Below are 24284 nucleotides of genomic sequence, written 5' to 3' on the forward strand. Positions count from 1 at the left end.
AGTTTTACAAGATGAACTCAATATTTTTTGGCAGCTATGAGGAAAAAAACTCATGCTACTGGGTCTAACTTACTGATGTTTACATTTAATAAATATATATTTGGAGTCAGCTGTTTGTGTGGCTGCATTTTATTAAAATTAAGCAATAGGTCACCAACACTAGGCTAACTAGGATATTCTGTCAGCTTCAGTGCTTAAATGTTTGAGGCCATTTCAATACTTTTGCTACGACTGAGTCGCTAAGTTGTTGGTCGAACACACATTTTTTTCTCTGTACACTACCACGGGAATTTCACACTAAACAATCAAGATGGGACTGAAGGGATTTTACAGAAGTATTACTTTAACTGTTTTCACTTTCATACATAGTGCCCCAGATGCTCAAACATAATTGGACAACAGACTGAGCAGGCAGTTTCATGACCAGGTGGGGCCTGTTGTTATTTAATAATACATATGGAGCTGGCTTTACATGTTGAACTTGCATTAGGATTTTTTTTTTACCAGAACTCTTAATAATCATTTCAGTATAAAATAACACAGTTAAAACTATATGAGTAATGCAAATACTAGCTTTTATGTTTATTTATAGTTGATTTTGATTGATAGAAACCAAAAACAAAGCGGCAACAAACAGAAAGCACTAAAAAGCTGCTCATTGCCACCCACCTCCTTGTCTTTGTCTGAAACCAACCAAGTTTCACCTTCTGCATCAACATCTGGAAGAGAAGAAGAAAATACATTTTAAAACAAATTTAAGGGAGAAGACTATGCTAGGCTCTTATTTTTCTGTTATAAGGTTTATTAGTTATTCCTGAATGTAATACAAACCAACACAAAAAACCTGACATGAATTCATCAGTTACTGGGTAATGAGCACTTTAATACAAGAAAGTAAGTGAACAATTACAATTTGCAAATTTTAGAATAACAAAGGGATTGCAGTTACCAAGCATAACATGTTCACACACACAAGTCGTGAGCCATGGTTTTTAAGAGTGCCTAAAAGCAATTACAATGGATGAACATCAGAGCTGCATTCAAACGTGGGGCTTTATATGACAAATGAGTAAGAAAAAAACAAGAGGAAAATATCGTTTTTGAAATCTTTTCTCACAGTAACATTAAACAACAATTGGAACAAATATTTGATAAGAACTGATAGATTCAAGTGTCTAGATCCCACCCCAGCAGGAAACCCTGAGGAATAACTTTAGTTTCCTGTAAGAGAATGGTATGCATGCACACACGCACACGCAAACACACACACAGAAACTGACACAGTCGCAGCCCAGCACATCTGTATGAGAGTGGCACTAACAGCACCCTGAGGGAGGCCGCTGTATTCTCCTCAGGCCCACAGAACTGTAACTGACATCCAGAAATCATACACACAAACATACGCGCAGAAACACACAGACATGTGTATTCGGCATAAATTATGTTCTGATAAGCAATGACCCACACAAGCTGGCGTGTTTTCACACACACACATAAAGTCACACCCATCCGTTGACCCCTGCGATTTGCTGGTTGACAGTCTTTAGCTTTTAGACAAATATACAGCCTTGAGCCATAATCAAATATTCCACACTCCTTTTTCACCACTCTCGTTTGTTCTTTCTTTTACTGACTCTATCCAGCCCCTTATTGCCATTCTGCTCAGCCCTCCCTTCCTTTGCTTTTGCTCTCTCTCTCTCTCGTTGTTTTCTACCTCTCTTTCCCCCCCACCTTTCCTCCCCGGGTGAGCGGCTACGGAGGGAGGTTATCACCTCTCTTCCCTGTCAAACAAATTAAAATGGCTGCTGTTTGGATGGGGCTTCTTTCTGCCACGACCTTCACCTCCAAAAAAAAACAAAAACAAGCAAACAAAAAACCAATGCAAGCAACCTAATGTCATCACATAGGTAAGCTTGAAATTTTGACTCAAAATCACCTGATGGTCCTCCCATAGCTGATAAATTTGGAGAACGACCTGTAAAGATGTTGGTATTACCTTATACCTATCATCTCTAAAAGGAAAAATTATCCCAACAGACAGATGTTGTATTGCATCTTCTTGCTATATATTCATGATGCAGTGGTCAAATGTCTATAAGGTGTATAGCAAAGTGAACGGAAATAAGTTAATTTAGGATGAAAAAGAAATAACTCAGGTGAAAATGGAGAAAGTAGCAGGCAGAAGCAAATCAGAAAGTTAATTAACTGAACTGACACGCCTGCTAAAATTGAATGATAATGCATCAGTTTCCCTTTTTAGGGCTTTTTTTCTCCTTAAATTAAGCAGATATAATCCACCATCATAGATGATTCCCAAAAAGTTGATTCTGTTCATCTGGACGTAGCCTTTTCAGAGGGTGAAATGTTTTGTTAGGCATCCAAGTGACTTCTTCAGTCTCAGCTGACTGCAGGCTTCTCCAGCCTTATAAATGGTACATTTGCATAATGACTGAAACTAACACCACTGACAAAGAATGGGCTGTCAGGTCAGTTTCTTGATCATTAATATATAAATTGTCATGACTACAGATCGCCAAATACTGATCAATGAACACTGATCAATGGCCATGAGTATTATTCACAGAGTTGGGTAATGGCTGCAATCACAGCACTGAAAGATTGTGAAAGATGTAGGCCTCCTTCTCAATTAAGAGATGGTCTTTCCTTTTAAAATAAACGGCCACCTTGTCTCCCCGCAGCGTTCCTCCCTGTCCAGGATGTGTACATGCTCATCATTGAAAGAGTGTCCACTGGCTTGTAGGTGTGAACAGATTGCGGAGTCCTGGCCTTACAAGTTAGCTCTTCTATGTTGTGCCATCCGCTTAGCTGCAGAAAGTCTTTCCCAAAAGTCTTCAAAATGTTGGGGTCATCAAAATGTTGATGACCCCCAAGACTGTAAGACAAATGTGAGACAAGTCTTTGTGTTCTTTTTGGTTAGCATTGGTTTTGTCCTCAAATCACCAGTGTATGCCATCTTTTCTTAGTCTCTTTGTGATTATTGAATTGTGAACTTTGACTTTAACTGAGGTAACTGAGACGTGTAGTTCTTTAAATATTGTTCTGGGTTCTTTTGTGACCTTTTTGATGAGTCGTTGATGTGTTATTGGAGTAATTTTGGAACACCGGACACCCCTTGGGAAAGTTCGCCGCTGTTCCATGTTCTCCCCATTTGTGGATAATGGCTCTGTGGTTCTCCCAAAACCTCAGAAATGGCTCTGTAAACCTTTCCAGAATGATCGATGCCGATGACTTTGTTTTTCAGATGTTTTTAAGTTTAGATCATGCCATAATGTGTTGCTTTTTAACATATTTTAGCCTATTTCACTTTGTCAGACAGATTCTATTTAAATGATTTTTTGATTCAACAGATCTAGCAGTGATCAGGCCTGAGCGTGGCTAGTTTTCCAAAAAGCGTGGTTAATCACATTAAATTTGTGATTTGGCAAGTGGGCAATTACTTTTTATGATAAGGCCAGGTAGGTTTAGATAGCTCCTTTCCCATAATAAATAAAATAATCATTCAAAAACTGCATTTTATTTTACTCAGGTTATCTTTGTCCAATAATAAAATTTGTTTAATGGTCTGAAACATTTAAATCAAGAAGGGGACAAAAACATTTTCCCCATATAGTAACTTTATTCATTGGTTAGCTGTTTTAACTATAAATACAATGACAAAGCCCAAAGTAATGCCTAATATTAAACTGTCTGAATAAAACAATTTTTAAGACATCAAGTAAAAAACTAAATAAAGGCTCATCCTGAAAAAGCTAGAAGATACCATTTTTATTCTAATTTATCAATTTCACAGAATAGCGTTTCTATCAGTTAATCAATGAATCCACAAAACTATTTCAGCTCTGCTGGGGGTGGGGAAAGTACAGCGACAGATGACTGTTTAATCTTCTGGTTTGCTTTTGTATGTTCACTTCAGGTTTTGAGTATTTACATTTATTATGTATGTAAGCTGTATCACATTGTCTCTGTCTATGCACATCACTTTGAAGTAACTTATATTAAACTGTAGTAGTTTAGGGTGGGTGTGATGGTGGTGGTGGGGTGTACTGATCTAAGTGTGAGCATACTGGGGGGCCTCTGTATGAAGAACGCATGTGTGTCACCGGTATCCAGCAGTCAATGGGGGGAAAAAAAGGCAGGGGTGAAAGGTGCGTGCATGTGTGTGGTGTGTGTGTGCATGTGTGTGAGCAGGCGTTAGTGACTCAACGAAAGTCATTCCCAAAGCACCTCCCGGGGGGACTCCCCAAATAAAGAGCAGGAAGCTTTCCCTTAATCTAACCCCCTATCCACACACCCCAGCCCAACGCCCCCAACTCGATGCCCCCACCTCACCAACACAACACACCAAATAAAGGGTGAAGCTCTTTGTCACGGCCGAGGAATCAAACACATGGGTGGAGGGGTGCTGGAGAGGAGAGGAAAGAAGAAGGAGGGGGGCTGTACACAGGGTAAAAATATGCTAATCAACCTTGAGGCCCTGTTCAATACCAAACCCTCGTTCCATCGTGGCCCAGCAGATCTGAAGGAGTCTGGAGCTCAAAAAGCAGATGGCAGCGACATCACCGAGCAGCTGAACGCACTCAAGAGAGGCCTCCGCCATGTTAACTCCAACTGTTCAATTTGAGCAGATCTAATGGCAAAGCATTCCTTACAGCCATCTTAGTGGTCTAAACCCAAATATCCTGAAGAGAGAAATGGTTGTTTAATGTTAAGAGCACCAAGTGGTGCTCAAGTCATCTGCTATGACTCTCTGAAGCAGCTCACTGACAGCGTTTACTGAGGGTTCCAAAGACTTAGATTCTGCAGGACATCTCATACATTATCTCATCACTCCATCGTCACGGGAAATGCAACACAATGACATGGAAGAGGGGGAGAAACAGAGGGAGAGATTGATCAGGGGAGAGAAGGCAACAGATGCTATCTGTCTGTCTCATAGGTACCCTGATTACTAGAAGATGAGGAGGAGAGGGGAGGAGGCTGCGTTCCTGTTCATCAGAGTCGGCAGAACAAAACAAAAGGGGTGGGGGGGATGTATGTGTGTGAATGCTTTAAATCTGTCTCTTCTACCAGTGAGAACAGAACGGAAGTGTACATGTGGCTAATGAACCATGAACACCCAGCTCTCCTGGGGTGACGTGCACACACACACATGGGATGAGGCCCAGACAGGATGGTTTAAGTCTGGTAAACCAAGGACAGCACTGAGAACATCAACGACACAATCAACTGCAATTCTAACCAGTTACCAGTTTCCTAAAATGTGTGTGTGTGTGTGTGTGTGTGTGTGTGTGTGTGTGTGTGTGTGTGTGTGTGTGTGTGTGTGTGTGTGTGTGTGCGCATTCATGAGTGTGTCATATACAAGCTGTTCTCCCCTCTGTCCCAGCAACATCAAAGGCTTCAATGGATCTGCCTTACCCCAGTCTTTTTCCCTGTCCCGACACTTAAACAGGCATCCTAGGCCAGCCCGCCCATTATACAAGCTGCTGACCAGACCCATTAATACACACGCACACACAGGCACCGTCTCACACACAGACACACGCACGCACGCGCACACACACACACACCCACACCCACAAAGGGAATGTGTAAGAGGTCTTGCCCCCCCCCACCCCCTCCCAAAATGGAGGTTATGTTTGATACCAAAGCGACAGGGCTGGATTAGCAACACTATACATGACAATGGTGAGGGTGGGTGGGAGTGTGCATGCTCTAAGTGTGTGCGTGTGTGTGTGAGTGTGTACAAGAAAGTGTTTCCTTTGTGACATCACCCTTGCCCTACAGCCTTCCCTTCTGTCCAACAGACATGTACAGAGCACCACATTTTTAACTCCTCTCTTTAATTTGAGAGAAAAGTCTGACCAAGCCCGTAAAACACAACAGAAGATTGGCGGAGATTTTTATTACTATGACTAGCGGATACAGTGCTGTGGAAACCCAGCATCGCAGAAAGAAAAGTATCAGAGTCGATGTCTTCACTCCATACTGTGACATATTTTTGAACCAACATGCTGTCCTGAAACCCAAGCTAGCTGCATGTTGCTAGCAAAGCTAGCAACTGTATGTATTCAAAACTCTCCACGAATAAATAAACAATTCACAGTTGTTGGACTGACAGTAGCCTTTTGGAAAATTTTAATCATATTGTCATAAACCCTAGTGTGCAGATGTTTGGCACGTAGGGAGTAGATAAACAGCTGTACAACCACACTACTTACTTCAAATTCCTTTTTTCCAATCTCTACTTATCTCTCTGTTAGAGAGAGGTGGTTTCCATCCAAATGTAGCGCAAATGTTTCCACCCACTAACATTTTTAGATAAACAGCTGGTGGCACCAATTCTCCAGTCTCGCAGCGCAGAAGAAGAGGGTACGCCACATGAGATGTTTTGGCTCAAAAGCACAAGTGTAATAATTATGTGAATGGTGACTGGATTCAGTTCAGGTATTTTCAGGTTCCTGGTGGTGTACATGTTGGCCTAACAAGAGTAGGAAATTAATTTACACATAGGACCACACAAGCATCTGGGACTGATTGGTGCGGCGCTCCATAAGACTCCCAGTTTGGGTACTGCCTACTCCTGACAAGGTCATTTCGTTAAACTGAAGTTTGATGAAGTTGTGCTTTTCTTGCCATTACCAGTTGAAACCAGCTGTGACATCATGATGTAAAAATGATATTATTTGTGCTGTGTTTTTTTTTTTACAGTACTGTTCACAACTGCACTATCCTCAATGATTTGAATCACCTCAGCCAATATGTAAAATACTTTTTTGTAAATTAAAAACAAAACAATGTATATATGTGGATATAAACATACCTAGAGCCCGAAAAAACGTGAATGCTGATGCTCTGTGGCAAATATTTGCATCATTTACAAAAGGGATTTGCTGCAATCTGTCTGGAATGAAAGAAAAACATTCTTGAGGGTTATGAAAACCTTTTTTTCATGATTAGATTCTTAAGGCAAGACAGAAAATCTCATGGCAAACAAAGTTTCATTTCAGGCTTATAATAGTTTACAAGATAAGAGATATTTGGGGATATTTCAGTTTGTGTTCTTTTCCCTGGTATTAACTGGGCAATATAAAGCAACTTATGAATATCAATGTTATGAGAGCAATAAGACTGTATATGCACATTTAAATTTGACACCTGTTCACTCCTTATGTAGAAAACGATTCAAGCTTTGAGTACTGCCATCTTTATGAGAAACATATGAGGATGTTTAATTTCTAGACTTTATTTACATTATTTAACAACTAGGGTGTCTTTGTTTTTACCTCAAGAGAATCAAGTCTGTCTGCCTCCGTAAAAAAAAAATCACATAGGAGGGTTTGCTTTATATGTCTGTGGGTGAATTTCATCTATGCTATGGTGGCAAACCAGCAAGTCAAAAAGGTTAAAGATGGGTGTCATCAACTGAGAGCCGCACCTGGTCCATATACGGACCTTTAAAATTGACCCACACGTGCCTGTAATTTTACACATATTCCTTCTGTCAGTTCAACAGGCAAAGGCAAACTGTGCTACTCTGTCACTTTACCACCGCCCAGGAGGCATACTGATATACTTGCAAGATAAAGCACAGAAGTGCATAGAAAACTCTTATTTTTAGTGTAATTAATAAGAAAAACAATGGAATACAAAAATATCTTTTAAAAAATAAAATATTTCTTTCATGCTCGTGATGATGTTTTTGGCAGTATGACATGTCTTATGTCATACTGCCAAAAACATCATGGACTCAAAGCGTAACTCAAGAGAACATTATATCAAATACTATAAGTTATATTAGCTTTATTTCAAAAATTGTGGTCATGACCACAGAACCTAAAGAAACCAGCGACTGTAATCGTTTTGACCCTCGGCCAGATAATCAAAGGCAGCAGATTTTAAAAAACGCCAAAGAGACAGATTTTTTACACATCTGCTTGGGTGGTCAAACTATTTCTTTCTGCTACAAGATTCTGGAAAACAGCCCAGAAAGCGTTCATTAGCCTCACTTTGATCAAACAGGATGAAATTACTATCAAAGACAATGTTTAAAACTAGAACCAAAATGATTTTCCACTAATTTTTTGCCATTTCGGTGAAAAACCGAAGACGGATGCCATCACCGTGGTCCCTGTTGAATCTGCCTTATGTTCAGCAAACACATATTTCAACACAGCCCGTCTGATTATCTGATATATCCACCACCCCCTCCTCCGTGACACATCGAGCGCTCACCCCCTGCCAGCCTGTGCCACCTCCTCCCCTCCTCTTCACCCTCTTCCACGCCATGTTGGCAGGCAGGGCAGGGCAGGTGGCCAAACCTGTCAGTCAAAGTACCATCGCCACGCAGCAGCACCACAGACACCAATTACCACACAGCAGGGGCGCGGCCTGGCAACCGCATGGCAACCACATGGTCCAATCAGGGTACACAACAACGGGGACCAGAGAAGGCCAAGAAAAGTGAACGAGGCTGTGTGCCCCCAGTGTGCCTGTGTACGTGTTTTCGAGTTATCCAAAACTGAGCCAAAACGTGTCCGGGACTGACAGGAGACACGTAGTCACTGTGTCTTTTTAATATCCGTTAGCTGCCTCTTTAGCGCAGATTTTCAATTCAAACTAGAAATTATCTCCATCAATCTGCTGATAACCAGAGTGGCTCTTATTAAAGACACAGTCCTGACTTGTACCATCATATCGTCACCGATGATTCAAAAAAGGAGGCTGAATTGAAAATTGACTCATTTAACTGCCATAAATATGCTTGGATCGCTGGTGCTGATGACACATTACATGACAATAAAAAAAAAAAAAGAAGAAGTTACAACTCATATTTTTTACATAACACTTACTATCACAATGATTTGTTCATGTCTCAGTATCGGATTAGATCATTGTCTGGGACTTTAACAGCCGTGAACTTGGGAGATTATAGACTGATTTAAAGCTACAGCAGCACTTTTTTTTTGGCTGTTAAGAACAAACAAAAACACATAAATCAAGAGATGGAGCAGTCTAGAAGAGTTATTCTGAATAACTGTATTTTTATAGACACTATAAGTGGAACAAATGCATATGTATTCACAAAAATGTAAGCTTCATACCAAACAGATTTATTAAAAGATTGAAGTCTGACAAGCCAGTCAAATGTTTTTTGCCCATTAACTAATTGTTTGACATTTTTTAATGAAGCTTTACAGTTACGTCTCTAAATGGTAAAGCCATGTAAATAAACAATGACTACATTGCAAAGTGTTGGCAGTGCCCAACCAACACTCCAAAATCCCAAAATTTTCCAACTTTAAAGTTTAATCCTTTGTGCTTATATAATTGCCTGAATGAAAAAAAGATTCAGCTTCATTAAAGCTACCCATAAGTTAAAAAAAAAAAAAAAATCAGGATGGAGTTTCCCTAAATCAGTGTTGTGGTAGAGCAGACTATAGTCAACAAGTATTTCATGGCTAAAGTCGTACTTGTGTAAGCAGACGCAAAATGTCAAAAACATTACACAAAAAAAAAATATCTGACCAAATTATTCATGGTGCCCCTTTTGTCTTCTGTGGCACAACACGCATCGTCTGTGAGGGGCAAATATATTTTAATAAAACCAGTGAGTTGCAACCTCAATTTCATTTTGATGAATTTCCTCCTGCGGGAGTGAGCCAGGCAGTGGGCGGGAGGGTGGAAAGGCGAGAGAAGAAGCGGGGTGATGGGGGCTGGGAGGCAGATAGAATTTTCATGATTGTTATTTTTGTTATTATACAGAAAGGGGGGGAGTGGGTGGGGTGGGGGTTGATAAACGGCGTTGGTTAATCTGAGCCATTCTGCGGAGCGCTCCATTATCGGGCAGGTTGGGCACGTCGAGGGGGTTATTTTTCCGAGGGATCTTTGGCCCCGGTAATTAAGCTCCATTCACCAGGCCCTGTTCCCCAAATTAAAAATTTGTCATTAAGTGGAATTCACCATAATGCCTTTTTATCTGCCGGCGCTTCAGCATGTGTGCATGGATGGGTGTGTGTGTGTGTAGGAGGGACAACAGCAGAGGGCAGCCAATAAGGGGTTACACTCTGGTCTCATGCACATACAAGCACATACATGAATACTCACACACACTTTGAGAAGAAATGGCAAATTAAAAAAAAAGAAAAAAAAAAAGAAATAATCCTGGACAGCAGTGTGTGTGTGTGTTCGTTTGCAAGTGGAAGCGCGCACACACACACACACACACACACACACACACACACACACCAACAAAGAAACCCTTTCAATCCTTCAAATCCACAGCCTTTAGGGTAATTAAATAATAGTGCTTTAAAGTTTTAATTTAGATTTGGCTTTTTCCTTCCTCCTCCTAGTGTATGCCGCACAGCCCTCCCTCTCTTACACACACCCAAAACAGCCCGTCACTGCTGTGGTTGTAGACTTCAACCAGCAAGATAGCCCCTCGATCGGCAGGGTACATTGGAGGGAGTGAATGATTGAAGAGCAGAATCTTTGTCTCTATAGACTTTATAAAACAATACAATTATTAGTCTTTAATTAGAGCAGCCCCTCTGTGGACCAGGGGACAGACAAAGAACAATAGAGGATTAGAAAGGGAGTGCCTAATATGGCTCTTTTATCACTTCACTCAAATATAGCTGCAACCAGCTGTCCTATGCACCTGGTAGGCAGAAGTTAGAAGTTAGATTCTGGTGCAGTAGGGAGTAAAACTACATCACCTATTTCAAACTAAAAAGACCTATTTTTGATCTCAAATGATCTACAAATCAGTAACTGTCAACAACATATTGCAACATACATAAATATAGGGATGGCCTGGTTGTGGCCTAAGACTTTAAGGATCCATCACATAGCATCTCCAGGCTCATACTGGACCTCTAGATGTCTGTCACTGTTCAATGGTTTAGTCTGAAAAAGTAAAAATGACTTAACCATACAATTCTTCTCGCTATTTATTGAGTCAAACTAACAATTATGGAACCATATCAAATAAACAGCTTGAGTTTTCTTTATTTTAAACTACATAAAAGACAGACTGAAAGTGGGAAATGAATTATCAGAACCAAAACCGACAAAGGGGTGCAAACTCAAACTCTGATTAACAATGATAGAACTGAGTACTTGCAATATGAAAAAACACAACACAAACAGGACCTTTGATTTCATGTGATGTGGTTGAAAATGTAAAAAGCAGGCTTTTTTTTTTTTTTTTTGGCTTTACACGACCCAAACACCCTGCCACTGTCCTCCTCCCTCCTCTTCTTATCAGAGATACATGGATACTCCCCTGACACGTGACTAATATTCCACAATCTTGTGAATGCCACCAGAGAGTATAGGTTAAGAAACAGGGCCCTAAATGAACATCTTGAGGTGGGAGGGGGGCTGAAAGAAGAGGAAGAGCAGAGGAGGTGGAGGAGGCTGAAATGGAGGAGAGAAAAAAAGAAAAAACAGGAAGATAGGAAGAGGAGGGGGCGGACAGATGGCAGAGGTTATGCCTGGCTGAAAGGGGCAAGACGGGAGGAGGCTATTCAGGATCTGTGTGCGTGCAAAGAGAGGAAACTCCATGCCCTCACTTCCCACATGCAGAAGTCATTCTTAAGAAATCCCCTCCACCTCAATCTCAACTCACACCCTCTTTTATTTACTTTCCCATAATTCCTCATTTGTAGACCTCTAAAAGGCATCAGATGAGTTTCAATAAATGTCTGAGCCCCTTTCCTTTACCATCAGCCCGACTGACTGGCTAAGCTGATTCCATATTGGCTTCAGACTCGGTGATGAACAAAATAATTACATTTTCCAGCATCTGATTGACAGACTAGACTGGTTAAGGTAAACTACAGATAGAGCTGAACAACAACATGCTGTCAAAATCTCCAAGTGTGTCTGTGTGTCTCTCCAAAATACAGCGAATGGAGGAATGGCAGACTGGCAGGGGGGCGAGTGCAGAGAGATAGGGGGGTCTTATTTACTGTCGTTTAATTCGCTCCCCTCTTTTCCATCCATCCCTTGGTTTTTCTGACAGGTAATAAAAAGCAGGAGCTTCCTTGACAAGCCCATTTGAATTTGGATTGAATAATATAACTGTAGGGTTTCCCACATAACGCTCTGTCCAAGCGTGCAGACACCACAGATGCTGGCAGCCCCCATGCCTGCCAGTCTAAGTGTGTATATGTGTCAGTGACACACACACACACACACACACACACACACACACACACACACACACACACACACACACACACGCTTACGTCATAGTAGTTAATGCAGCAATAATAATGAATTCCAGCAACTAGCTATCACACCAGTCTAATATGTTAATCTCCACATGTGCCAAACCTTTATTTCTTTTTTTTGTCACCACACTCCCCCTCCCGATTCCCTCTTCTTCCTTCTGCACCTCTCCAAGATCCCTTCATCCCACCTCCTCTTCTCGTCTTACCTCATCCACCAGTCGTGCTACCTCCTTCCAAGAACCCCTGCCCCTCCTCCTCTTCCTCTTTCAGAAGCAGCTGAAAATCCCATTCCCCGTGGGGCAGGCTAAATTGAATTGGCGTGTTTATATGAACAACAGGGCCGTTGCTTTAATATACCTTAGAGTTTATGCCTAATGCCTCCCTGCTAATACCGCTGGAGTTTCAACGCTCACTCAACACACTTGCTTTTATGGAAGTCATAAAAGAGACAGAGGAGTGAGGGATGAGGATGGAGAGATACTCTGGAAGTGTGCTTGATTTTGTAAACCATGGGGAGAAAGAGAGGAAGGAGTGAGACCCCCGTTAATGCAACTTAACGAGTCATCTGTGTTTTGTCACACCTCTTTAAAAGATCCCCACCGCTCTAGAAACCTACACACACACACACTTACATACACTCTCTATGCCTCTAGTGTGAATGAATAGAAAGACAGAAGACACAGAATGGTAGGAAAGGGTTTTTCTGGATTTTTTTTTTTTTTTATATATTAGTATGTGATACTGAACAAATTCCACAGTTTTAGTTGATGGAGTTGGTCATGCTCGTCGACTTGCAAACATTGTCCATTTTCTTTCCGTCTACCCCCACTTTTTTCTTCTCCTTTATTTCGTTTCCCTCGCTTGTCCCCTTTCTCTTCTGGCACTGTGTCCATCTACAAAAGGCCCACAGTACAAAGGACAGAAACAGGCCTGATACACTCAACCCAATTACTATTGATCAGTCTCCACTCTGAGGACAAAAAAAAAAAATGCTCACCTGCACGCACACAGCACACACACGCACACAGCACACACACACACACACACACTAATCTGTAAAGATCAAGTCCTTTAGGGTGGGTATTTGTCCATAGCTGATTTTTAACACTTGGAACCAAAGACTTAAAAAAGTAAATAAAAATAATCCAACTCTTTGAAAGTCTACATGATCCGAAAACAGTGGCTGGTAACACAGATTGTTTAAGAGAAGAGGGTGATATAAAGGTGAGCTGCCAATAAAAAAAAAAACCATATCTGTAAAATATAAAAACACAGTATTATAAATGTGAATTGAAAGTGTAGTTTTTCACTGTATTTTAGATATTTCTCTTTCCTTTTTATTAGGTTTAATGTCTTTCCTCTGATTACAAACAATAATACAAATTCTTCATGAAAGCCAAAATCTGTGAATGGTAGAGAAAGATTTCTTTTATCATCCAGCTAGACAAAAAGTAGTGGTATCAGTTATTTTAAAGTGCCTCTAAATCTGCAACATGATGGGAAACTTAACAATCAAAGTTCTTCTACAATCTAGATTTCATACTATTTTTTTTTTATTTGCTGTTCTTGACAGTTATTATCTTTTAATTGAGTAATCAGAGAAATTCAGAAGCCTGGCTTTGATTAAAGTGTAATTTTGGCAGGATTACTTGTACCAGTTGGCTGAAACAACTAAAGCAGAGAGTAATGTGACTTTTGCATCAGCTCCACTTAAATTTGAACTTAATTTAAGATTGTTTAAATCTTGCTCTGAGAAAAACCTACATTAATGGAGACAAGAATGACTGAATGCTGTGAAATGTGAATACTCAAAGGATAAAAGTCCTTGAGCTGCTGGAAACCCCGAGGACATTCCAGCTGATCCGCAGGGAAAAATGGGGGGGAAAAAAGCTACATCAGTATGTCGGCTGCGTTAAAACCCAAAGGCTTTTTGATCCTCAACCAAAACATTTAAAAGTTTGTAAAGCCCAGCTCGAAGGTGCATCCACACACACTTAGACACACAAAACTAGTATCACATTAAGGGTGTGATGAACTCTGCATGTTGTCTGGAAGCCTGTGCCGAAATATCAATGACTAAACTCCCCAACGAGTCGGTAACTATCTCCTTCGCTCTTGATTTTATCCCCAATAATTAATTTTCTCTCCTAACGCCGACTTCGGCTTTATCGGTCGCTCGCCGCCAGAATCTCAGCATTTCATTTAACCATAATCCCCCGGATAAAGGGGCGGCCTAGGTGTGCAAATGCACAGGCATGCGTGTGCGCAGGAGCACACGCACAGGCGAAGGCTTAAACTTCACAGACACAAACCGGTTACACATGTGTGCAAGGAGAGTTAATCATACAATATTGAGGAAATTTGATAAATCACACATTTAGACACATTAAACCTCTTTACAGGAAGTCTGAATGTAGACTGCGGGACATAGTGTCCACTGCTAGCCGTGAAAACACTAAAATACATCCTGGATAGAAACTGGATTAACTCAGGAAAAGCCTGCAACCTGGCATAGCAACAAGCCCCGTAACCAGGGCTTGGTCTTGTTGTACGGAAGCATGGTTAGGAATGGGAGTGGAGGAATAAAGAGATGAGATGGATGGAGTGAAGGAGGGTGGAGCTGAAGGGTTAAGGGAAGAAAAGCAGATTGTGATATGGATGTACGCTTGTCCTTAGCATACGCTTGCTGTAGCCATCTGTAGTAGATCATGTTGATATATTATGTTGCCTTTATGAAGTTATGGAAATCTTGGTTGGTCACAACATTTGAGTTAGAGACAGCGACCATTTTTCTGCATTGTTTGCATAAGGAATGCAAGTCCATTTTAGTCTTTCAAAAGAGATGTGACCAAAGAGGCATGACATATCCTGCCAGTTAAATACACAATGTTTCAGTGTGTCTGAGAACATCGGCCACGAACTACAAAAAAAAAAAATTTAAAAGGAAGAAAATGACTGGATAATTTCTTAGATTTAGAGAGCTTTTTCCCTTTACATTTATTTTATCCCACACAGAATAAACACTGATTTTTTTTTTCTATTTTCTCATGGTATTCCCCCCCTCATGACGACTGCTTAAGCATTTAACGTGTTCCTTAACACCTATATCCTGGTATTTAAGGGCCGATTAACTAGCAGACTCTCAGATACTAATGGGACTCCTAATTAGTGCTTTATTGAAGGCAGGTGTGATGGAAAGGTCAACTAGTTAAGCTTACATGTGTTATAAACATGCAGAGGGCACTTCCATCGATATGCAGCAATCCAAGAACGTACAAGTCAATCAATGAGGGAAACAAAGGCCAAAGAAATCTGCAGAAGAGAAAAGGTGAGTAGGAAAGAAACAAAAAAGCAAAGAAGATGAGGGAAGGGTTGGACTGACTGAAATTAGTGAGTGCCAGCTAGGCCAGACCAGGCCCAGCTGGTCTCTGTCTGACGAGTGCCTTAATTAAGAGACATGGGGAGAAGCCTTGGAATGGCCACATACACACTGCCAGGAGCCTCTGGAGAGGAAACTGCTAAACAGGCACACTTGTGTGTGTCTGTGTGGTACACTGCCAAGAATCTCTCTCTCACTCTCACACACACACACACACACACACCCTCTGGGACCTTGTGAAAAACATTGCCTTGCTATTATTAGGCAACCCTTTGCATACCGAAGCAAGTGTACAAACCCTAAATGAGGTGTATTTGTGTGTTTGGGGTTCTCCCTCTTATCCTGTTGACTGTTAAACTGAACTTATGATTTCAAAACAGACAGCTCCCCTCTTTGCTGGCGCCGGAGCTCTGAGAAGTAGTAGAGGTGAACCAGAAAGTGAGTACCCCCCCCAAAAAAAGGGGGGGGGGGGGGCTAAAAATGAAGCGAGAGGAGACGGGGTGATTGTGTGGATCCATGACTGCCTTTACGCCCCCCCCCCCCTCACCCTTCCATCGCTCAGTCCTCTTCCTCCTGTTCCTCAGCCCAAAAACGTATTAATATTAATACATATCCCTCAAACCCTGTTCCCTCAATTCCACCATCCAAAAAAAGAAAGAAAAAAATCATCACCCTAGGCTACCAGTTAATAAAGCCCTCTCGACAACCCCTCCTAGCCCAAAAACCAAGGAAAGACAATAAAGGGAAAGTTCTCGGGTCAAATAAAAGAATAGAAATTAATACAGTCCCACGGGACCTCCCTCTGTCCCACTGTCACCCCCCACAATAATTTGATTTCTTATTAAGTGATTGCTTAATTATAATGATTATTATTGGTAATTGTAATTGACATTTTTTTCCTCTCTGCTAGTCTCCTCTGTGTCCCTTCCCTCCCAGTCCTTCATTTAAAGGATGAGACAGTTTGTGAAAATGGCCACATTTTGTGTAACTACTTGACCAAAAGCTACAGTTACGGGACCAAGCGGACTGCAAGGACAAACAATGCAGGATTAAGGTGTTGAGGCCTAGAAGTTTTATTTAATCAGACTTGAGTGGGTGTCTGTGTGCGTGTGTGTTTCTGTTGTGTATTTGTCAAGATGTCTTACACTGTAGCTTCAGGGCACTGTGTCTGCTGCAGGTCTCCGTAGGAAGAAAAAAAAGAAAAAAAGATCCTTGCTCTCAGTGGGATATCCTGGTTAAATAAAGGTTCAAGTAGAAGACAGGGATTCCCTATTCAATCCACCCACCACCCCACCCACACAGACACACACATACATACGCATTAAACTACAGTAGGGACCCCCTTGGTCTCCAGTTTATTACCCCTTCCTCCAGGCCACAGTTACCGCAAGCAGCCGGTTGTGTGCTATTGCTAAAAGAAGCCCCTCTCATGCAATGTTACATCTCACGCTCAAAAAGACAAAAATCCCAAACCACGGTTCATCAGCGGCAGCTAAAAAAAAAAAAAGCAAAGCGTTGAAAACCATTTCATTTAATGTCACATTCTCTCTCTATTCGGAACTAAAGATGGTGAAACTTCGTTCCAGTGGGCCATGGCACGGTTATTGGGCTCACCTCAGGCGTGGTGAGGCTGACACACACTTTTCTCTTTAGATGCGCACACCTTCACACTCCAACACACACACACACACACACAAACACACCCTGGCATTGCACCTTCACTTTCGCTCTCAAACGTCCTCTCATTTCTACAATACGACATATTAAAAACAAAACAACCACATTTCATAAAAAAATATCTCAAATCAAACTAAAATGGGTGAAAAAATAAAACAAATTTAAACCATCTCAAATTCGGGAATCAAAATGCCACTCCCTGACCGACAGATGGTGGCTGTGCAAAGGTTTCTGTAAATGTAGCCAAAATTTTTCTCCTAGATTATATTCAAATGCTGCCCCTCACTCACGCTGAAGAACAAACAGCCACATTAATACAAATGAGCACCTGGACCCGCAACCGCAGATGTCTGTGGGTGTTTTTGAGTCAAAGTTTCCAGGAAAAAAAATAGCAAAATTTTCATAGATTATTTTGACAAAGATTACTTTCAGACAGGATGGCTTGTTCTGTCCAGATGCAGATAAAAGCGGTATAAATAAACTCCAGATATCTGCACACAAAAAAAGACACTCTGCAGTAGAAGCAGCACAGCTGAAATTAAAACGTGTCCGTGATAACTAAAAGCAGGGGCAGTATTTTGACCGTAATTCTGCAATTTGAATAACAGTAGATGCAGAAAATGTTGCAAAATATAAAACATAAAAAAAACTATTATCGCTACAGTTTCAAAACACATTTTAATAAGAAAATAAATGTGATTATGTCACATACATAAACTATAAATCTAACATTTAAATGAATTTCAAAATCAATCCATCATGACATTGCGACAACTCATATTTGGCTCAGACTTAAAGCTTCATATGAACAGTTTCAAGTGCAGCTGACGTGCTGGAAATCTGAAAACGGCTCGTGAGACAAAAATTTGCTTTCGTTTTTCCTAAAAATAATGGCATTTGAACCAGATTCGCAGCTTTGTACAGAGCCACATCAGGTCACGACTTATGTGGGAAGGTTCAACAGCAGAACCATCAGCTACACACAGACGGGGCTGACAGACAGCGCTGGATATCAGTTTGTGCAGACAGAAATCCGGCCGTGTTCGAGCCACTCTGAGATCTTAGCCTGGAGACAAACCGTTCCTGACAGACCGACACCGTGGCCGATGCTTTTCAAGGCCTGTCTCATCCACTTTGGCTTCTACCGCTCTCATCTCTCTCTACCTCTGTCTGATGCTGAGCTCTACTACCTGTCCGTCCACCACGATTTTTTAGATATAGACTCGAGTGGTGCTTCACAATTTCTACTTCCTCTATCCTGTTCTTTGTCACATATGTAAGCAATTATTTTACTCAATTTTCTTTATGAAACCATTTGGCAAAAGACGTCCTGAAGCTAAGTTAGAAGAAGGAAGAATTCAGCTGTGCTGATTTTCTAATATTTAAAGTACAATTGAACAGAAGAACACAAACACGAAATCCAACAATGATAAGTTTCTATCTCTGAGTCTGCAGGAACAGCATGAGGATTATCCTGCACTATATTTCACAATAATAAATAACATAAGCTAACAAGTTGCACTGTGTACAGTGCAAAGCATGTCCAAAAATGCTGCAAGGGGCTAAATAATAAAATCTTTAATGAGTCTACACAACATAAATACATCTTAATAAGCAAAAGATGAGCAGTAAATGCTCAATTAATTTTAACAAAATATGGAATACTCAATAAGGAGATTTTTCTTTTTTGCATTACAAAAACCTTCTGTTTCATTTACTCGATTCCAAATGTCATTACATTTCAAAGGCCGCTGGCATCAAAATGATTGTTCAATCAAAAGCTTTTTTTTTTTTTAGATATGAAGGCACCGGCCATTCAACTGAATTTCCACCATTTATTTTGCATGCGCTAATATTAGGCCTACACTGTAGTCTCATCTAATTTGCATATCCTCTGAAAAAAAGAAAAAGAAAAAAGGATAATACAAGTCAAACTATGGCACAGTGATTTCATGGTGTGTGTGTGTGTGTGTGTGTGTGTGCCTGTTCAAACACACTGTGTGGTAGCGTGGGTGTGGCGTTACACCTCGTGTGGCACTGGGCAGCCAAGATAAGAGCTGATCCTATCCATGTCTCCCTTCTGCAGCGCCTGCCCGCCCGCCCACCCACACGCGCGCGCGCGCACACACATGCACACGCACACCTACTGCACTACCCAACGTGCCATTGTAATCTCATTTTACAATCCCGATGCCCTGTACATAAACGTGCACTCTCACACATAATCAGAGCAAAAAGAAAATACACACAGCTAAATCCGTATTTCACTTTGTGCGTACACTGGCATGCAACTTTAGAGTACACAGATGCTGCAAGAAGCAGCAGAAGAAAGCTTTAGGCCTAAAGTAGTGTGGCTCATTCACACATATCTAAAGCTGAAAACATTTGTGCAACTACTTTCCACAAACAAATCTGAGTATGGAACAGCCTCTCAGGACTATAAAAGATGGCACACAGAAAATGATGAAGGAAGAAGAAGAGAGAAGTGAACAGACTTACCTCGCTTTTCTCTGAGTCAGAGTTAACCATTACATACAAACACTCACTTCTCTCTAATTCACCAAGACTTTCAGTGAAACACACACACATTGACACACACACACTCAGGCTCACTCTGATGTGATCGGCCACCCTGATAGCAAGCCAGAGCTGACTCTAAGCCTCAAACAAAGTTTGGTGTGCACTGACCAAGATCGAGGGGACAAAAAAAAAAGCGAAGAGGAGAGAGCTGGGGGTGGGGGGAGGAGGGGGGGGGGGGGGGGGAGTGTGACCATAGAGTGAAGTTTAACCACTTACAATTCAAGTTTAGCTTCAGCACACCCCGCCTACACCGCAGATTCATTCACGGGGAAGTAGACGCACACCTCTTCGGGTGGGAAAGGCACTGAGCTGGATTTTGGGAAGACCTGTTTTCGCTCTCTTGTTCCGTCTGGTTGCTGCTGCATAGCTGCCGGACAGGCGGACGGCCCTCGCTCACCCTCCTTCTCTCAACTATCTTTTCTCTCTCTCTCTCTCTCTCTTTTTTTTTTTTTGTTTTACCTATTCGTTGTCCTTACAGATCCACCCAGCAGGACCCGCTACTAACAGCTAGGTGACAGATAGCCACTCAGACTGTGTGTGCATGTGTGTTCACATTCTTGATTAAAAAAATTATTTAAAAAAAAAACTTATCTCAAGGGGTGAGAAAAGATTAGATTGTAAAAGTATGTGAACAAGTGACAACATGTAGGCGGAAGAGGGAGAGAAAGAGGATGAACAGATTAAATTTCTGCAGGCGAGAGGGAGAGACTAAGTGTAGTGAATGTGATTTGATGGTGATGCTGAGATGGGGTCTAGGCGTACAAATACTATTAGTCGCTGCTGTGCAAAATGGTTACACACACACACACACACACACACACACACACACACACACACACGCGCATGCACATGCGCACACACACACACACACACACAAACAAATGCAGAAACCAAAGCTACAGAACTCACAACATGGCATATAAAAAACAGAAATCAATCTTTATATTTGAAGCCCTGGTTTATGGATGTAACGATTAAGATTAAGGTTGCCATAAAAATTCAAACAACCATATCTCAGCGACCTAAAATTGGCCTTTTTCTCTGAATATCTTTTCCAAGTAAAAAAGCTTGTGAAATGAATTGTAAAAGAAGAAAATGATTCAGCATACGATTGTGTTTTTAAACCTACACCATCAGAGAGGTGGAGGCAAGAGGGAATCAAAACTGTGTCCCAAACATACATTCAAGTCAGCTGCAGCGCGTACTTCACACAAAGATGTATCAGCAAGCGACATTATCGGTCCAATACTGGCTCGTCACACATAAATATGTGCCGTCCCATTTAAACCCATCTGAAAACGTGCAGCACATGTAGCAGAGTATGCAACACTTTAGAGATGCGTGTATAAATCTATGCAGATATATTGATTATCATGACTTCTTGCATTCCTTAAAAACCCACTACTAGTCAGGTTACATTTAGTACACACTAAATCATTTGACTTTTTGTTAGTTTTTTCTCAAAGATTTAATAACACTAAATATTTTTTTCATAATTCTTCAAAGAGCTATAAAACCAAATTTTCAGTTGAGATCAACAGACATCTTATTTGATTATTAATTTAATTAACAGGTGACAACCTTTAAAACACAGTTCGTGAATTTTGCTTAATCATAAAACAAACTGCATAAAGCAAACTTCTGTCTTTTAGCTCTAATGGTTACCATCTATTTTTTTAAAACACCATTTATTTCTAAAAGAAGCTTTTTTTGTTTCAAAGAATTACAAAAAAAAGTGAACGATGTATTTCTTAGGCAATGCATCTGCAGAATGGCACATTTGGTGCACTTGGAAATGTTTTACAGTGGCAGGAGTGTGGCTCACTAATGTGTTTTAATAGTTTTCATACAGCACCCCACGATAAGCCCTATCGGTTTTGGAATGAATAGAAAACGGTAATCTGGGATCAGTTCAATTTTAGTTTTTGTGCTTTTCAGAATTTTTTCTTAAGATTTAAGAAAAAATTTTTTATATTTTGGCCCGTTTTTAGTGTAAACGCCCAACATACTCAGGACCAAGTTTGAATTAGTGAGTTGTATTAAATTCAGGCACAGTTCAAGACTACTCAGGCTCATCCCTTAATTTCCTCGCCTTTATTTCTCCTTTTTTTTGAAAAACTCCCCCCCCCCTCCCCGATTCCTCTCACTTTAAGACCCCATCCACACCACACCCATGACCCCCCATGTGCAGACATGAGGTCAAGCTCCAAAGATCACAGAGAGAAACCAGACGAGAGAGACAGAGAGGGAGAGAAAGACAGAGACCTAAAATCCTCCTTTCCTCCCAAAACCAGGCCAAACCTCAAGCCTTCCCACCAGCTACAGACCCCCTCCTTTAGCCCAGTTGTGTGTAGAGGAGGCAGTGAGCACTCTTGCAGAAACATCAGCCCAGGGAAATTCAAATGAGGAAGAAACGGTGAGAGGGAGAGTGGGAGAGAGAGAGCACAATAGTGAGAAAATAGGATAAAAGAATGAGATGGGAGAGCGTTAGGTAGGAGGGAGGAGGAGGAGGAGGGAGCCGGAGAGGTTGCTGAGGCTGCAGGTTAAGATAATGTGTAGATCTGAAGAGATTTGCAGGGAACATTTTTATTCATTTTTTGATTACTCCCATCTCTCCCAAACCTCCCCTCCCTCTCCTCCTGCGTTACCGTTTCTCCGTTTGTTTGTTTTTGGCATTAGCGTTATGACTGCTGGTATCCACGTGTATGTACGCATGCATGCTGATTAGAGCCAGAATATGTTATAAACACAAATATTCACACTTTTGCAGACTCACACACATATATCAATACATAATGCACACAAACATATTTAAAGATGCATCAGAGAAGCGAGCAGCTGGGCAGACGGTGCCAGGAATGCTAAAAGCTTACAAGTTCGTAAACATGCAGACATAGATGCTGCTTATGTATGTACAAACACGCATTCACACAGATTGTTCTCAGTGCAGCCTAACGCCTGCTTCTTATCAATGGGCTGTGCAGGTAGACTAAGTGTTCTGAATGAACTGGGCCACACAAGAGGTGCAGCCCAAATACAATGCCGTGAAAATATTTATTTGATGAGCTGAAACATGTAAGTATGGAAGCCCGTTTCCGCCACTAAAAAAAAAAAAAAAAAAAAAAAAAAAAAAAGGATCCGTAACTCAAAATTCCGAGTTATTTTCTCAAAATTTCGAGTTTTTTTCTCAAAATTTCGAGAAAGTAACTTGAAATTTCGAGTTAGCGCTGCCAATCAGTAATCTACGTGAATTCCTTGTTACCTGGAAGCTGAAGCAATGATGCTACAAATGCTACAGCTAAGCTACCGGTATTATATCCAGTCGTGAATGCACAGATTGCTGAGTGTTTTCAGCCTGGCTTCACAAATGATGAAATCCCTGTGTTATTAGCTGAATCACATGGTGTTACTATCAGCAAACGTACTCGCGAAAGCGCCAATTTGTTGGGATCCATTTTTGAGTGCGCGTTCCTCTGCGCCATATGCTTCCGGGTAACAAGAAAGCGACCTCATTCACATATATTTTTGATTGGCAGAGCTAACTCGAAATTTTGAGAAAAGTAACTCGAAATTTTGAGTTATGGATACTACCTTTTTTGTTTTTATTTAGTGGCGGAAACGGGCTTCCATATGTAAGCATGACAAATATGCAAATAAATAAGAAATCTAGAAAGGGGCAAACACTTTTTCACAGCACTGTAGGTCTAACTATTTCTCAGTACAAACAGGAGTCACGATTAAATAAGGTCACAAAAGACAGACACACAACACACCCAATTCGCTGTGAGACCCTCCTTCCAGGTTGAGTGAGATGGAGTGGTCGCCAAACTGATTCCCTTGACCCAGGATCATCCAGCTTTCCAGGCCATCCGAATCAGATGAATCGGACTCAGATTCGGATTCTGACTCTTCTGAATCCGATTGTGAACTTCTGGACTCCACAGTCACAGGCACACCTGGAGTCCTTTTCCTTTTCTGAGCATCCTACATGGATGAATTATACACGCAATTAGTGTGCATCAGATGTCAAATCCTTTATTTCTTTATTTTTTTACCTTGCAGCTTTACTGAACTGATCAAATGACAAAGCAGCGATAAAGGTGATGGTTTGTGAAATTGCTTTGTCCTTTGTTAAACATCATTACTTCACTGCTAGCATTACACCTGCAGCACCTAGTCATTCACAAGCCATGCTACAGCTCAAAATGGAAAACAGCAGTAATTAAGCCTGGTGCCAGTGACCACTGAGAAGTAGCTTGCAAAGGACAGAAAAAAATCAAAAATGAAGATGGAAGCCAGATTTCTGATAATGTCTCACAAATTACAAAATAAAGGGGCTTTAACTTTATGGTGACTTTTGCTATGTCTAAGAAGACGTTCATAAAAGT

At 41.1% G+C, this 24284-nt stretch overlaps 1 protein-coding gene across 2 annotated transcripts in view; it reads right to left on the minus strand.

The window, feature by feature from the left end:
* zcchc7 (zinc finger, CCHC domain containing 7) overlaps positions 1-24284 on the minus strand; it is a 51820-nt gene that overhangs the window by 21328 nt on the left and 6208 nt on the right. For both annotated transcript variants that reach the window (XM_085276944.1, XM_085276943.1), the window contains exons 3-4: positions 23670-23880; positions 670-719 (exon numbers count right to left, since the gene is read on the minus strand). In XM_085276944.1, coding sequence (XP_085133070.1) covers positions 670-719; positions 23670-23880 — 261 coding nt within the window. The remainder of the gene's footprint in view (positions 1-669; positions 720-23669; positions 23881-24284) is intronic.

The sequence above is a fragment of the Mchenga conophoros genome, linkage group LG6 (genome assembly GCF_057382185.1).
Source record: "Mchenga conophoros isolate Kocher_MC1m ecotype Shallow Benthic linkage group LG6, M_conophoros_male_GT1.1, whole genome shotgun sequence".
Classification (NCBI taxonomy): domain Eukaryota; kingdom Metazoa; phylum Chordata; class Actinopteri; order Cichliformes; family Cichlidae; genus Mchenga; species Mchenga conophoros.